This window comes from Podarcis erhardii (genome assembly GCF_964252035.2).
Source record: "Podarcis erhardii genome assembly, chromosome: 7".
NCBI classification, from domain to species: Eukaryota; Metazoa; Chordata; class Lepidosauria; order Squamata; family Lacertidae; genus Podarcis; species Podarcis erhardii.
This window is the reverse complement of record NC_138511.1, coordinates 71,778,138-71,795,304: the sequence shown is the minus strand read 5'-3', so window position 1 is coordinate 71,795,304 and position 17,167 is coordinate 71,778,138. Positions and strand designations below refer to the sequence as shown.

The window sequence follows — 17,167 nt, the reverse complement described above, 5'->3', positions numbered from 1 at the left end:
ATGAAGTGGTTGTGGTCTCGATATCTAAAAAGGTGATAAGACAGACCCAAGGAATTTTAGACCAATCTCTTTGCTGTTAAGCCCATAAGCCCAATATCAACACTCCGTACAGGGAGAATATCAAAACAAGCTCTTCAGTTTTCAAGGGGCAGGGAAAAGAGGTTCATCTTCAGCTACAGACAGAATTGCAAAGAGATAGTGTCAGTGATAGGGCCATCACCAAGAATGCCCTCTCATGAGCTTCTGCCCCTCAAATTTTGGAGAGTGGCAGAACACCAAGAAGGCTTCTGTTGCTGATCTTAATGCCTAGGGTGGTCCATAGGCAAGGAAGCACTCTTTTAGGTATATGCACACACACACAAATATTTTTACCATCTTATATAGTACTTCTTATAGTCCAGTCTATCTGTGGAAGAGGCCAATTTTACCGCTGCAGTATAGTGATGATGCAGTCCTGTTGTCCTTCTTGCAAGAGGGTTTCAGGGGGATTATAAGGAGCGAGCTGTTCATCTTCTGAAAGGGACTTGAACAGCTGCTAGGAAACAACCACTTATGACGACGTTCTGGAGTCCAACATAGGTAAAGGTAAAGGGACCCCTGACCATTAGATCCAGTCGTGACCGACTCTGGGGTTGTGGCGTTCATCTCACTTTATTGGCCAAGGGAACTGGCGTACAGCTTCCGGGTCAGGTGGCCAGCACGACTAAGCTGCTTCTGGTGAACCAGAGCAGCGCACGGAAACGCCGTTTACCTTCCCGCCGGAGTGGTACCTATTTATCTACTTGCACTTTGACATGCTTTCGAACTGCTAGGTTGGGAGGAGCTGGGACCAAACAATGGGAGCTCACCCCGTTGCGGGGATTCGAACCGCTGACCTTCTGCTCAGTAAGTCCTATGCTCTGTAGTTTAACCCACAGCGCCACCCGCGTCCCTTGGAGTCCAACATGTTCCACATTAAAAATAGACTGTCTTCTAGACTGTCCAGTCACAGTTATGTGTGCCTCAATGTTGGGGGTGCTGGCAACCTGGTTAATTGCATGTAAGCGATTCATATGCACAGAAAATAGCTGATAAAATCTGGGTTACGCAAGGAAAAGAGAAAATAGAGATATTTCATGCCACCTGGCAGGACTTCATTACATATTGTCAGGGCTCCCTCTAGGTCCCAGCTCACAGATGACCAACGCCAGGCTGATATTATGTACAAAAGTCTTTATTGAAGTATAATTTCCATTTTAAAGCCAGAGCGTGCAACCCTACGTCTAGACTCTAGACAGGCGAAGTCCCCTCTGAGTCACTCCCCCTTCCGCACCAGTTTAAGATCCTAGCCCGGCTCCACCTCCTGCGCTGTTCCTTCCTCCTCTGGGTCCTTCTGCCCCCTGGGGTTTCCTCCCTCCTGGACTCTTCTGACGCTGACCCCCCTGGGTCTTGCCCTTCCTTCCGGCGGGCTTTAGGACCTGGCTCCCTATCCGGGCTACCTGCTGTGCCGCTCGCCTGTACATTTGAACTTGGCGCGCGCGCCCAGCCGGTGACTTTCCTCCTGACCGTTTCCCCGCTCTCCGATGGAGGCGTGGCCAATCCTGACTCATCTCCTCCCTCTGGTGGTGGGAAGACTGGTCCCAATGCCTGGGATTCCTCCCCCCCACTACCCTCTGGTGGGGACGCTGGTCCTGATTTCCAACTGCTGCTCAGGGAGTCCCCGCTGGCCCCTTCCTTCTGGGGTTTCCCCCTTGCCCTGGCCATCGGCGCTCCTCTCTGTGAATCTTCCGATTCGCTGGAGAGACTCGTGGACTCTCTCTGACCACTGTCACTGCCTACACCCCCCTCGTATTCCTCCTCCTCACTCTCCATTTGCTCCTTCTCCTGTGTCTCTGCTCCTGGACCCCTGACACATATGAATCCAGCAAGGTTTTATGAAAACATGCAACAATGGCAGTTATGAACATTTGGCAACTTTATGTAACATGAACTCTGGAACTTTGAACTTCGTTCTTTGAGGAGGACATGTTGTTTCTGGTCCATCTTGCACTGGTCCTATTGTTGTAGGGGTTTCCCCTCCTTTTTGTGTTTTACACTGCATTGCATTGCATTGCTTTGTTTTGTTTAGGATAAATACACTTGAACATTTTGTTTTAAAAAAAGATGGACAGGGGACAGATGGACGCAGGACATTTGGGGGGGGGCAACGCCATTTCAAAAGGAGAGCTATATTCTGTAAAGTAGAATATAGGGCATGGCTGCTCTATACATTTTTATTTTTTTTAAAAAAGATATATTTTATTAAGGTGATTTCGGTAAAAAGAAATAAAGTGACTCCGGGAAAAATGAAAGAAAAGTGAGAGGGAGAAAAACGACAACAAAGATACACATGAAAGCAAAAATATACAAAAAAAGTGATAAACAATATTCCCATTCATTATTATAAAAATTGGTATGGTGCTATTGTCCTGGTGCTTATGTAAATGTTAATAAAAAAGGGGGTAAAGGGACCCCTGACCATTAGGTCCAGTCGTGACCGACTCTGGGGTTGCGGCGCTCCTCTCGCTTTCTTGGCCGAGGGAGCCGGCGTACAGCTTCCGGGTCATGTGGCCAGCATGAATAAGCTGCTTCTGGAGAACCAGAGCAGCGCATGGAAACACCGTTTACCTTCCCGCCTGAGCGGTACCTATTGATCTAATTGCACTTTGACGTGCTTTTGAACTGCTAGGTTGGCAGGAGCAGGGACCGAGCAACGGGAGCTCACCCCGTTGTGGGGATTCGAACCACCCGCATCCCTTGTAAATGTTAATAGTCTACTACAATTTGTATAAACTCATTCCAGATGTTATTTTACTTATCCATACAGAGTCTGCACCTGCAAGCAGTCAGTTCATAAATTGCCAGTGATGTGATATCATCAGTCGATTGATTGAAAGGTACCATATCTTTTATTTTTTTCAATTCCTCAATATCAATCTTTTGGCCACCGTTAGGGCATGGAAAACCCATTTCTGTTGTCCCGTTGATAATTTCCATACTGCAGGTATATAGTTCAATAAAATATTCTCCGCTGAAAGATTAAACTTTTTCTGCACACTCGTAGTTACACAGTCCAGCACTTTCTTCCAAAACTTGTTAACTAAAGAACACTGCACAAACATGTGTTTCAGAGAGGCCTTGTCCTTGCCATAGTGCTGAGCTATCTTAGCTAACCCCCTTTTTATACAACCGTAAAGGAGTCCAACAAACTCTAAATTTTATTTTCTCTTGTATTAGTCTTCATTTTAAACCTTAGGTATTGAAGCTATACATGGAGACATTGTTGCCTGGCTGTGCCTTTGTATATAAACTCATTCCAAATGTTATTTTATTTATCCATTTCTTCTGTTCCTTACCTACCATTGCTGCCACCACACACACAAAGGGCTCTGATAGCATGAAGGTCTTTCCTTTCCTACGAATTCGTATGTTGGCATGTTGACACAGGGCGGCAGCCTTTTAAGGCGCTGGCGACGAGACCGAAAGGAAGGCTCTGATTGGCTGGCAGTGAGTCACGTCCACAGTATGCGTTTCAGCTTCCTCCTAGACCTCAGAGGTTTGGCGGAATCACTGTCAGCGACTCCATTGAGCTGAGGAACTCAAGCAGAATGAGCCGACTGCTTCAAGCCCTGCTGCTCTTTTCTTCCCCTAAAAGGGAAAAGGGAGCCAAAGAGCTGGAAAACGTGATGAAAGCAAACATACAGGTAATGAGCCACAGGTAGATGGATTTTCAGCGACGGAGAGGAAACCCAACAAAGCCAAACATACAATCGCAGGTCAGCTTAGGGTGAGATCTTCCAGGCAAGTGTGACCTCACTGGAAGATTATCATAGGTCAACTCTACACCATCCATTTAAAGCACTTCGACAGCCATGGTGTCCCCCAAAAGAATCCTCCAAGCACGCCATTTCCACGAAAAAGAAACTTCAGCAGAGCTGAAATATTAACTTAGAGGAAATGCACTTTTCTGGGGCTTTCCCCAGTTCTGGCCCCACTCAGGTGGTCCCCATTGCCATTACAGTGGTACCTCGGGTTACATACGCTTCAGGTTACGGACTCTGCTAACCCAAAAATAGTACCTCAGGTTAAGAACTTTGCTTCAGGATGAGAACAGAAATTGTGCTTCAGTGGCACGGCAGCAGTGGGAGGCCCCATTAGCTAAAGTGGTGCTTCAGGTTAAGAACAGTTTCAGGTTAAGAACGAATTAAGTTCTTAACCCGAGGTACCACTGTATAAGAGAACAAGGGAGACATTCATGGTGAGTTTCAGTATCCCTTTTTCTAGAAAAATAGCCCTGCACTTATCCAATATAAATGGGAACTGAGTCATAAATGGGATCTCTGATCTAAACAATTACAGCAGTGCCATACCGCTTTAAAAACACATGGCTTCCCCCAAAGAATTCTGGAAGCTTTTGTTGAGGGTGCTGGGAGTTTTTAGAATCCGGGGACTTTTTTTTTTTTTTTTTTTGAAAATAAAATAAAATAATTTTTAAAAAGTTATTTAAAAATAATAATTAAGAAGTAATTTCTTCTCTTCTGTGGTCTCCTCTGTCGTGCGGCTTTCCTCTGGGCCCCAGCCTGCTCTCTTGGAGCGCTAGTTGCCATGGAGTAGACTCGGGCCGGGCCTGGGCTTGGCCACGTTTCCTTGCCCTCCTGGTGCTCTCCTATCTCTCCTCCTCAGCAGTGGTAGCAGTGCAGCAAAGTCGGGGCTCCCCTCTTTTTTCTCCTTCCTCTTTCTCTGTCTTCCTTCTCCTTCTCCTCTCCTCCTTCTCCGTGAATTGGCTCTGGGGTATTTCCTGGCCCCGGAGTGCCGCTGGGCAGTCGGCCAGGTGGCTGGGCGCTCTCACTCCTGGCTCGATTTGGGTCGCAAGGGGGTCAGCGGTTCGCCCAGTTGACGTGCCAGGCATCCCTGGTTCCCCCTTGGCAGTGGCAGCGGAAGTCTCAGCAGCCCGCAGCCAGCCTGGTAGCGCAGTTGGCTCTGGCTGGCTTCAGGAGCTGCTCACTGCCGTGGCATCCACCATTTTGCCTTGCCAGAAGTCCCCATATGATGTGTCTTATGCCGTTGAACCCATCACACAACATTCATTCCCTACTAATAAATCTGCAACACTTAAAATATAAATCCGGGGACATTAAATGAAATCCGGGGACATTCCGGGGATGGATTTTGTCCGGGGACAGATTTGTAAATCCGGGGACTGTCCCTGGGAAACAGGGACATCTGGTAACCATATGCTAGGGTTGCCGTGCCAATGGGTAGCACACCTAGGGGAGAGGAAGCAGAGACGGAGGTGTGGGTGAATTTATTTATTTAATTTGTATACCACCCTTCATCCAAAGATCCCAGGGCAGTTCACAATGGGGGGGGGGGGAGAGATACAAAATGAGAATACAAAATACATTTTTTTAAAAACCAAAGCCAAAACAATCCTGGCTCAGATTAAACCCAGACACAATGTCCTTCTAAAGCATTTCATTGCCAAGCACTTGGTATTTGTCACTCTGGTTGATTAATGATTTCCAGTCTTGTAGGTGGCACTGGAAGTATTATGTATCCTGCTGTTGGATTCTGCAGCAGCTGACTCTGCAAAGGGTTATCAGATTCTCTTTCGTGCTGTGAAGGGATCTGAAACTGCTGCTAGACAGCACCCTCTTGAGGCAAGAGAATGAGCTAAGGAGGCCAGCAATTGCTCATTTCCTTGCATATTAGAGGCAACCACTGCTCAGATTAGGGCATCTACAAACTGTCAATATTTTTTGGGAGGGATTCAAGAGCATCTCAGGAAATACAGGTTTCCCCCCCCCCCTTTGGCAACCTCCGACATTCAAGCCAAATCTTCTCCTTGAAGAACACTAGTCTCAACTCTTGTCCGCAATACTTAATGAGTTGCTGTGACCAAAGTGGCCCAGCAGATGGTGCCAACAGACAGAGCTACAACTCCAAGAATGACCCAATGGTTGTTTTAAATTTGCTGTGACAATTTTATTTCGCTTGTGGTCCAGGACTTCCAGGACCACAACAGGCCATACTTTTGCAAGTCAGAGTTGGGCACAGATGAGTGACAGCATCAGATTCTTCTATCTGCAAAGTACACGAGGATGATCCCACCAGGGATTCTGGAACTTGCACGCGCAATCCCATTCCCGATGGGAATAAGATGCTGAGCTGCAGCAGATGTCAGTGGGACATCGAGATGCAGGGAAGCTTTGTGTACATTGGAGGGATGGAGAAACAGGCTATGCATGTTTGAGGCAGGCTGCACAGAGGACCTTTTCCCATTCAAAACCTGCTTGTGTCTTCAAATGTATTGTTAAGAACATTGGGGGGGGGGAACCTCCCCTAAACCAAAGAAATTAATGAATGTCAGATCTAGCGAGTATTTGGGGTATTGAGGGGGGAAGTACAGGGTGCAGAAGTACTCCTGAACTGTGCCAAAGGAAATTCCTGGGTTTAGCTTATGAAAACTATCCTGGCTGGGTTGATTAAATGCAGGCCATTATGAAACAATGTCCAGAAAGCTACACATTAAAGAAGGTGCTCAGCTCTGTGCAAAATAGAGGTTGCCAAGGTGATGGTGAGAGAGAGGGGGGGTGACAGGGAAAAGTGTCATTTTATGGGATGCTTGGGTTTGTTTGTGTTTTGCAAAAGATGTGCTGGGAAGGAGCAGAACTGCATATGGTGCTGGCTGGAGGAGGCTGCACTATGAGACTGGGATCCAAAGACACTTTGAACCCAAGCTTGCTGAAGCTATGAAATCGACACTCATGGGGTATAATGTTCTGCACCCCTCCACTGCACATTTCCAAGTGTATATATGTGTCAGCACATCATATTCCACAAGGCCAACGTTGATGCCGAAATCCAGCATCTCCTGAGTTCTGCGAGTGAGGCTTTCTCCCGATTGAAGTGCAGAGTGCTTGAGGACTGGGACATTCGCAGGGAAACCAAAATGCTTGTTTACAAAGCGATTGTACTACCAATCTACTACCACATGCTTGTGAAACATGGACCACTTATAAACACCTTCTCCAACTCCTCGAAAGATTCCATCAACGGTGTCTCCAAAAAATTTTTACACTTCACTTAGGAAGACAGGCGAACTAATACCACTATACTGGAAAAAGCAAAGATCACCAGTGTTGAAGCAATGATTCTTCAACATCAGCTTCGTTGGACTGGTCATATTGTGTGGATGCCTGATTATCGTCTCCCAAAGCAACTACTCTATTCCGAACTTAAAAATGGAAAGCGTAATGCTGGTGGTCAACAAAAGAGGTTTAAAGACTGTCTTAGGCAAGTTTTTAAAAATGTAGTATAAACACCAACAAGTGGGAAACACTGGCCTGCAAGCGCTCCAACTGGAGAACAGCCTTTACCAAAGGTGTCATGGGCTTTGAAGACACTCGGACCCAGGATGAAAGGGAGAAACGTGCTAAGAGGAAGGCACGCTTGGCAAATCCACACTGTGATCAACTCCCGCCCGGAAACCAATGTCCCCACTGTGGAAGGACGTGTGGATCCAGAATTGGCCTCCACAGTCACTTATGGACTCATTGTTAAAACCGTGTTCATGGAAGACAATCTTACTCGGCTACGAGTGATTGCCAAAGAAGAAGATGATTTCTTAAAGACACTAGCCTCTGCTGTGGCCTGATCTTCTCAATGGAAACACAACACTGGGGAGCGCCTGGAAGCCCTGGAATCTGGCACCTCTTGTGAAGACTGTGGTGGTGTTTAACAGCATGGCTCACATCCCTAGCACTCGTGTTGTTGAGATTGCATTACTCTGATGCACTGAGTGCTCTTGAATGTAATTTGCCATTGCCATTTGCATCCCAGAAAAAGAAACCATCAGCTCTTTGCAAGCCTGAAACACAAATATCCTGGGCAGCATCTCTGATCATATAACGCCCCCCCCCTTCCCAAATTTTAAGGTGAAACTGAGGATGGAACTGCTTCGGTTTCATCCCCAAGAAGCAGGGTGATTACCAGTCATCACACAGCTCCAGGATGCTCTGAGCTTCAGCAAAATATCTGCACGCCTCTCTCCCTGTTATCTTTCCAGAGAGATGTCTGTGAATGCTGGAAGGAGGAACTGAAAGATAATTCAGTTTATCGGATTTGTCAGCTGTGCAGACTTGAAGTATGCTCAGAGCTCCCCCATGTGGAAAGTCATCAGCATTCATTTTGACCAAGGGAGGAAGTGATCTTCACACCCCCATTGGTGGGACTTGAAATAAATCCTAAAAGTTCACCATGTAAAGTATTAATATGGGTCTCTGGGTTGAGGAACAAGCATAAAGTATGAACTTATGATAAGTGGGACCTGCAACCTGTACGCGATCGAGCTTCCACCCTCCTCCTTTTCTCTTGCAGCCCCTAAATCTGTTCTGCCCCTCCAATCCACTGTAATAGATTTGGAGAGGGTGCAAAGTTCTATTGTGCAAATCCTTGTGCCTATGGGATGAGCATGTTGGATGCCAAGGAAACTTTGCAGTGTTTCTGCAGACACTTGAAACCAGGAAACACCCCCTAAATCATTCTAGCAAATAAATGACCACAGAGAGGCTGCTAGTGATATGTTGGGACTTTAAAATTTATTCCAACGTGCTGTTTTTTTAAAAAATAGGCTCAGACTGAATAGACAATCTGAACTGTAGTAAAGGCAATATACGTGTAAAAACTTTTTTTTTCATTCACAGTACAGATGTCATTTACAATAAAGTTCACAAACATCAAATGCTGAGTATTTTTTTCTCTTTTTTCTTAACATTATGTTCTGTGCTTTTTACCTGCATTTTTTTTTTTTTGCTTTGCACTCTTATAACCATACAGACATTGCAAGATGCAAGTGTAGAAACTGAATTTAAAATAAAATTACAGGCAAAACTACCAAATTACACTGTACTCTGAGTCTGTACATATTTACAGTACCTTTTTTGGAATGTATTGCCATTTTTTTTTTAAAGAACATATAGAAACTTTCTAAAGACTATTCCACTTACAGAATACATACACCTTTTAGAAAAAAAGGCAAATATTTATCTTACATGAGACCATGTATATTAAATTTGCGTACACATCATCAATATTATTAATATTTTACATTACATTTACTAAAGTGAGCATAAGTGCCATAATATCTCAATAATGAAAACTTGTTTTATGTCATCGTTAGGACCCAAATTTGGTATTTATTTAAAAACATTTTACCTTTTAAAATTCACAAATACTGTGCAATAACAGGAGGGCGAAAAATCCATAAGGAACACAGACAATAAAAATCAAGTGTATGTTAGGGTTTGGGAATAAAAGCGAGGAACACATTGGGGGGGAGAGATTGTAGAAGGGCTAGATCACAATGCTTCATGCTTAGCTCATAAATGGTTTGTCGGTATCAAGAACATATTGCTTGAACGCTTTTTAAAAGCCAATTGCAATGATTTGGCATTGTATTTTTTTTTTTAATAAAAAAAAATGGCCAAAGTTGGCAAAGCCAGACACAGAAAAACAAGAGGTTCTCACCTATGAAGAATCACTGGGCTGAGTTCTGTGAGTGAGGGCATATTAGGGAGATGGAAAAGGTCGCTCTCAAGGTTAAAGAGTGCAGAAGCCAAATCAGTTAGGTCACTTTTCCTGGAATATATTGTGGTTCCCGCCATGGTCTCTTCCAGTAAAAAAATAAATAAAATTCATTTACAATAATCTGGGCAATTTTATCTCAAATGTAGTGGGGATTTCAATTCGGTTTCTGTTATTGTGTTCTTTCTTACTTTAAAATAATACAGTCGTACCTTGGACCCCGAACGCCTTGGTACTCTCATACGTTTTGGCTTTCAAACGCCACAAACCCGGAAGTGAGTGTTCTGGTTTGCAAACGTTCTTTGGAACCCAAGCATCTGACGGGGCTTCCACGGCTTCCGATTGGCTGCAGGAGCTTCCTGCAGCCAATCAGAAGCTGTGCTTTGGTTTCCAAATGTTTTGGAAGTCAAACGGACATCCGGAACAGATTCTGTTCGACTTCCAAGGTACGACTGTAATATTATTATTATTCGGGGCTTTTCTTCAGCCAGAACTTGCCAAAACTCAGTTCCGACACCTCTCAAGGTAGGCACCATTGTCATTACAAGAGAACAAGGTGAGTTCTGGCACCTCTCTTTCTAGAAAGACAGCACTGATAATAATGTCAAAGTCTCGAGAGCCAATCACAAATATAAACAGCAAATGTGCTCTCTTTGGGAAACTCCATTAACTAAGTGGGAAAGTATCTGCTTTGAATGCTGAAGGTCCCAAATTCAATCCTCAACATTTCCAGGTATGGCTGGGAGTTGTCCCCTACCTGGAACCCTGGAGAGCTAGGAAGACACTACTGAGCTGGATGGACTGATTTGACTCAGTATAAGGCAGCTTTCTATGTTCCTTGAGGTTTCTCATTTTTTGAAGACTATCTTCTTAAATATAAAGGGTGGCGGGCGGGAGGGGATTCAGTCTAAAATAAAATTAGATTGAGTCATAAATCTGTTAGAAAACGGCCCTTGGAATCACAGGTCAGCAGAAGCTGCCATAGGTATTGCAACGTAGAATGGTTGATGGATGGAGTATTGGCCATCACTGAACTGAATGCGGCAGGCATGATTTAACCTTGGGAAAGTCCAAGCCGGGCATAGGCAAACTCGGCCCTCCAGATGTTTTGGGACTACAACTCCCATCACCCCTAGCTAACAGGACCAATGGTCGGGGATTATGGGATTTGTAGTCTCAAAACATCTGGAGGGCAGAGTTTGCCTATGCCTGGTCCAAGCATTTATCAGAGCCTTGTGGATACCATAGCCAAGGGATTCATTTGGCTTACATACAATGACTTAAACTGTACTGGCTTGTGGACTATTCAACAGATTTTAAATCCCTGGGATGTCCCATAGAGATGATTCAGAATTACCAGCAAACCATGGTTTTTCAAGATGTCTAAACCCATGCCATCCAAAAAACAATGGTTTGCTAGTGGCTTCCACACTGAGATATGAAAGTACTGTTTATTTCTGAACCAACAAACCATAGCTTGGGCCTCTTGTCAAGAGTCTGCTTTTCGGGGGGGGGGGGTAATGGCTATGAATTCTCAGGGAAAGTGAAGGAAAGATGGCAATCCCACAAACCATGGTTTTCCTCTACATCTGGACTAAGTCTCAGAGCAACCGTGTACGGTATTGCACTTTAAGTTGCAGTTAGAGCAAACCATGGAGTGATATTATACCCAAGATGGCTCACTTTCTGAAGTCAATTACAGTTTAACCCAGACTGCTAGGTAGGTGACCAACTGTTTTGAACTCTGGCCTGAAACTGACATTCCAAATGGCTTTCTGCTACTAATCCTATGCACGCTTACTTGGGAGTAAGTCCCAATGAGCACCGTGGAATTTACTTCTGAGTAAACCTGCACAGGGTTACATAGTAAAAGAAGTAATTAATTACTGATTCTCAGAACACTGGGAAACCAGGAAGGTGCTTAAATATAGAGGAAAAGTCCTTTACAGATTATAAATCTAGGAATAAAGTGCTCCAAAAATAAAAAGTGATCAACTCTCACGGATGCCATCAACATTTCAAAATAATTTTCTTTGTCTCTTTGGGATGAAAAGGGATAAAAATAGGAGAGATGCTCAAGTAACCAAAATACAGAGGTCTTGTCTCAGCCAGTAATAATAACTAAGAAGGTCTGACTTAGCCAAGGAATAACAGTACCCAGAATTTGCAAAAAATTAATAATAGTCAAAATAGTTTTACAAGGGTTTTTCTTTTCTTTTCTTTCTTGTTTTTCCAACTATGCAAAGCTAGATAAAAAAAGAAAGCAAATATGGAAAGTGCAGCCCAATATTTCACATGCTTACTCTGAAGAAAATATCACTATGCTGGGTAAGATTTACTCCCAAGAAAGTGCATATAGGATTGCAGCTTTGGGAAGGGTGGTTTGCAAGGGTGAGGGGCGGGGGAGAGAGATTAAAATTTGATTTCTGAAAAATAAACCTTTCAACAACAGCAAAATAATGAATGGCAGGAAATGTCAGGTCTAGCAACATATTTGACACATGACTGCAGGCTTCTGTTATAGCACCACACCGGGGGAACCACGCAGGGACTTTGTGATGGGCTCAGGACTTTACCTTCAGTGGGGCAAGTTAAGTGCTTGAGGCGAAGCACATTCTTAAGGCTTTGCTAGGTCTGCCTGGAGTGCTCAGCACCTTGCAGTTTGAGCCCTTAGTTTGTTTAGCATCTTGCCCTAAGGAGAGCCAGCTCCACCTGGCCAGCCAGTGCAATTGGACAGGCCACCAGGAAATGCCCCAGAGACATTCAGGAGACTTGCGATGGGTGGAAGGAGATTGTTGCATCCATTGGTTTGCTTGCATCACAAAGCTTCTTTGTCGTGTGAGACCTCTGCCAACTGTGGCTTCAATTTATATGGAAATGCAAAAGCTACCCTGGCAAAAAAAAGAGAGGTCAATTTCTGCATTCGCAACTGCCACCCATTGTGGCATGGTTTCTTCTATGTCCAGCAACACCACTGGAGAGAGTGGTTGTTACAGAAAGGGCAAAAGGTTGCTGCAGGCAGGTACACCGGCATAAATACTCAGGATCTAGGCACTTTGCAGATCCCAACCAGAAAGTGAAAGGAAGAGTTCAAGTAGAGTCCTCTGCAGTGGATGTTGCCATCCAAAGCTACAGAGCTTTGCATGGTGTCTAGTCTGCCAGCCTATTCAAACAGCATTGGGGTCCTGTGCTGTCCTGTCCTTTCTACCCCAGATGCAAATACCCCCCTAGATGACACTATTTACATTTGCAGTGCTTGCCTCACAGAGGATTAAGAAAGATTCGAGAGCAATAGGTAAACATACCCAGAAGGTTATTATTGTTATTAGCTCCGGGTTGTTTGCAGATGTCATCAGAACAGATCCTGTCCAATGCACCCAAAGCAGAGTTCAATCCAAAGGCTGAAAACTGAGCACCAGGTTGCATTTGATCTAGCCTCAAAACAAAACCAGAGCGTGAATGGATAATTGAAGAGCAAATGCCCAGTGAAGGCTCAATACCGAAAACCATTTGGTCCTAAAAGAGCTGCATGACTAGCTGGTTAAGGGGGGGGGGGAGGAGAAAGGAAGGAGGGGATGAGGGGGAAATCAACCACCTGGAATTCAAAGTCATGGCAGAGACAAGGTGCGGCTTTTCGACAATGACCACCGACGTTCTGGTCCAGGCTTTGCTCATTCCATTAAGTTGATGGGTGCCATTCTGAATCTTTTGAAGGTATCCTGACCATGATACCAATTTCCATTGGAGCCAGACTTTAACTCAGTGATTGATGTTCATCCCCATGACCTGTTGACAAAGGGGATTGTATTGGACCTTCAATAAAGTCTCGGGTTAGGTACTGGATGCCAGTGCAGACTCTATAAGCAAGATCTTTCCGGACCTTAGCACTGAAAGAGGTATTGGAAGCAGAAGTAAACCAAGGGGGAAACAAAACAGAACACTGTCTGCTGTGAATGGAGTTTTCCAGGGAAATCCCAGTGTCAGTTTGTTCACCTTCACATCATGTCAGTCACAACATCATTTCGACCAAAGAAAATCAAAAGAGCTCCACCAAAACTATTCAACACAACAAAAAAATGAAATGATACATCGCAGAAGATTATTCAACTCAAAGCCCCATCCAGTCCACGTTATTCACCTATGCCTTGGCAACAGTTCATGGCTTTGCATGCCTGCTTAAAATAAAAATATTGTTCAGGACATTGTTGTGTGGAGCATGCACATAATAAACGGGAACATCTCAGAAAGGACTGGTCCATTGGTTAAATATTTGTGGAACTGATTCATTTTGCCTAGTTAATTTCAAAAACTGTGTACAGACTCGATCCAGAGCAAGACACTCTCCAAATAAGTGAGCTTGCTCTCGATTAGAGTAAACGTCTGCTATTAAATGCAGTGTGTATATATTAAAAGACCTGTATGGCTCTGGCCCTGATCTTTCTATAGGTGACACCAGGTTGGTTAGCCATTGGAGCCACTGCATTCTTCTGCCCCTTTGCTAAAACACCATTCATTGCAACCTATTGATCTGAAATGCAAACAGCTCAATGGAAATTCACTGGGACCTTTGCATAAAGTAGACTAACATTTGCAGTTATTCCATTAAATGGGGAGGGGAGGAAGATAACAGTATGCAAAAAACAAAACAAAACAAAAGCCCTTAATTACTTCTTTGTGGACTCTATGCAGTTGAATACATGGCTGATTTGATAGACATAGGACACATCTAGGACCAGTAGCAGAACTGGGAATGCAGATATGGTTCAGGGTGGTAACGAGGCAAGAATGAACTCAGCCTTGATTTCTGGGCTGGGTGGGAAATCTGTGGCGCTCCAAATGTTGCTGGACTCCAACTCCCATCACTCCTGACCATTAGCCATGCTGGCTGGGGCTGATGGGAGTTGTAGTCCAGATCAGTAAGCAACTTATTTCTATTTTTCTCTTACAGTGTCCAAATGTGTGATAAGAGAAGGTGTTTCCTCCCTCCCAAAACATTCATTGGGGGGGGGGGGAGAGAAATTAAAAGCAAAAACAAAAGATCTCCAACTAGAGAGCAGATTTCCAAAGGGCAGGATCCACAGGGATGACAGCCAAGCCACTACCATCTAGCGGCTGGCAAAGGGCACCCCTAGGAGATTGTGCGTATCAGTCAAAGCAGCAGCCAGGTCACGGAATGTCAGTATTAAAGCAAGAATGGCGGTCAGAAAGCAAAGATCTACCATTCCCAGAACATTATTTTTTATTTTTACATTCAATATATTCCTATTTTCTTGCAATTTCTCTTTTTTATTTCCCTTTGTGGGGCAGGGTAGAGGGACCTTTTGCTTATGTGCGTGTCCCTTTTTTAAAAAAAGTGCTTGGGGGTAATTTGTACGGGGGGAGGCACATTCTGAGATTCTTTCTTTGTTTTGGAGAGATTACCTTTTATCACCATCAGGGCCTCCCCATAGAAAACAAGTGCTAGTTTAAGTTACAATCGGAGGGTAAACATTCCTCTCTTCTTCTTCTTCTTCTTCTTCTTCTTCTTCTTCTTCTTCTTCTTCTTCTTCTTCTTCTTCTTCTTTTTCTTCTTCTTCCAGATTAAAGCAGTCACATCTGTCTTTAAAGCACATTTAGAGGCAACCAGAGTAATGCAAATAATAAAAGGAATAATTATAAAACACTTTGCCACATATTAAATAAAGCAAGTAATAAATAAGGGATACGGTCGTTGTGGGGTGGGGGCAGGTTGTACCTGTCTGTACATGAGAGAGGTGGTGGTTGTCCCCCTCCCCTAAAAAAAAATTCAGCCAATCTCTTTGAAGAGGTGTTTGTTTTCCTTTAAAAAGAAAAAGAAAAAGCTTTTCAGTGCATCCACTGGAAATTCTTCTCAACTCTTTCCACATGTCTGCATGTGGTTGAGACAAGACCTCATCGTGGGGAATGGAGACACGCTCTTAAGAATAAGCCCCTTTTCCGATAAAAGAAAGCAATAAAACAATAACAATAAATTCATAGCTTCAATTTGTCGGTGCATTTCAAGCAACAACCAAAACACACGCACACACGCGCACACACACGCAAATGAAAGAAAGACTAGAAAAAGGCACACAATTACAATGGAAATAATAGCAGACTGAAACAGAGAGAGAGAGAGAACCAGCAACAGTCTCCGTGGGTTTGGTCGTATGCTAGAGCATTGGGTCTTTTCGTTTCTTTTCCTTTAGCAATGATTATTCGAAAACCAATCGCACTGACAAAGGTTTGTTGATCTTATGGGGAAGCCGGGGTCAAAAGCTGGGAGGGAGGGCTCAAGCACTTCCTGTATTGTGATCCACTTGCCTTTGCAGTAGGCTGAAGCTGACTTGCTCCAAGGGAGGGCTCCTCCTCCTCTGTACCCCTGTGGTGGGGGGAGCTGGCTCTCCAGAGAGGTTCCTTCTCCTGGTGGGAGGCTGGGAAGAGGACTGGCTCGAGGACAAGGGCTCCAGCAGGCAGCCAGCGCTGCTGCTCCTGTCCAGTGTCTGGGTAGGGAAGTCCGAAATCAAAGTGCAAGGCGGTTCCAAGGAGGCAGTTGAGCTGCTACGTGGTTTCTTCCCCTTCTCCCACCGGACGCCTTCCCCGCTGGCCGAAGGCTCATCCTCCGGGCAGGAACCGTCTCGGCTGGGCGTACGGCTTCCCCACTCTGGGCCGCCGGGTTCGGTGCTGGCTGTCACCCTGTGTTCCTCCTTCTGCTGGCGCTCGCTAGTCCTTATTGTCCCTTCCAAGCAGCTGCTGCTATGAAGCGGTGGGGTTGCTGATGAGGAGCGAGCTTCTCGGATGCCTTGCGCCACCTTGCCGGGATCGTTCGCTCGGCTCGATTCAGAGGTGTCACCGCTGGGGGAGAAGTAGCTGGCGTGCAGCGACATCACTGATCCGTGCCCCAAGCCGGGATGGCCGCTGGGCCTTGCCTGGACCATCTGGATGCCCCCGATTGGGATCATGGGGAAGGGGCTCCGGGGTAGCTGCTGGGAGTGCAATGGGAGGTGGCTAAAAATGTAGTCTTCCACCCGGCTCGGGGCATGGGCATGCGTGTCGTGGGGCGATTGCAAAGGCCTGACGCAGTGATGCTGAGTGACGCCCGGTGAACTCGCTGGGCTCCTGGATTCTGTCTTCTGTAATGACAGGAGGTATATATTGTGGGATGTGAAACACAAGAGCAGTCAAGTACAACATTCCTAGAGTGAACATGTTTACATATGGGGAGGAATGTTTGTCCAGCCAGCAGGTAAACTTCCTGTTGCCTTCTGAACTGGGACAGACTTCCTCTGCATGTGACTAGAGGTGGGCGTGGCCTCACCTGTGCAGGTAATGACAAAAGCACAGGGCAGGGCAGCCATCTCTCTCTCTATGACTACATGCATCAAAGAAGCAACATCTGCTTAGCCAAAGATGCTCTCTTGGCTTCCAGCCAAGAGAGGACAAAGGGACTATCTCCTTATGAGACAGTTTCCAGGTGTATGTTACTTTTCTAAGCTAAGTCTGCCTACTGGGATCTGTTTGTGAACAGAATGTGAGTAAACTCTTTTTTATACTTTTATAGAAGACT

At 45.1% G+C, this 17,167-nt stretch overlaps 1 protein-coding gene across 3 annotated transcripts in view; it reads right to left on the bottom strand.

The window, feature by feature from the left end:
* Positions 1-11,113: 11,113 nt before the first annotated feature.
* HIVEP3 (HIVEP zinc finger 3) overlaps positions 11,114-17,167 on the bottom strand; it is a 245,792-nt gene continuing 239,738 nt past the window's right edge. For 2 of the 3 annotated variants that reach the window (XM_081868619.1, XM_081868620.1), the window contains exon 10: positions 11,114-16,733. In XM_081868619.1, coding sequence (XP_081724745.1) covers positions 15,894-16,733 — 840 coding nt within the window. In that variant the 3' untranslated portion in view covers positions 11,114-15,893. The remainder of the gene's footprint in view (positions 16,734-17,167) is intronic. The other variant, XR_014158298.1, reaches the window with a different exon arrangement.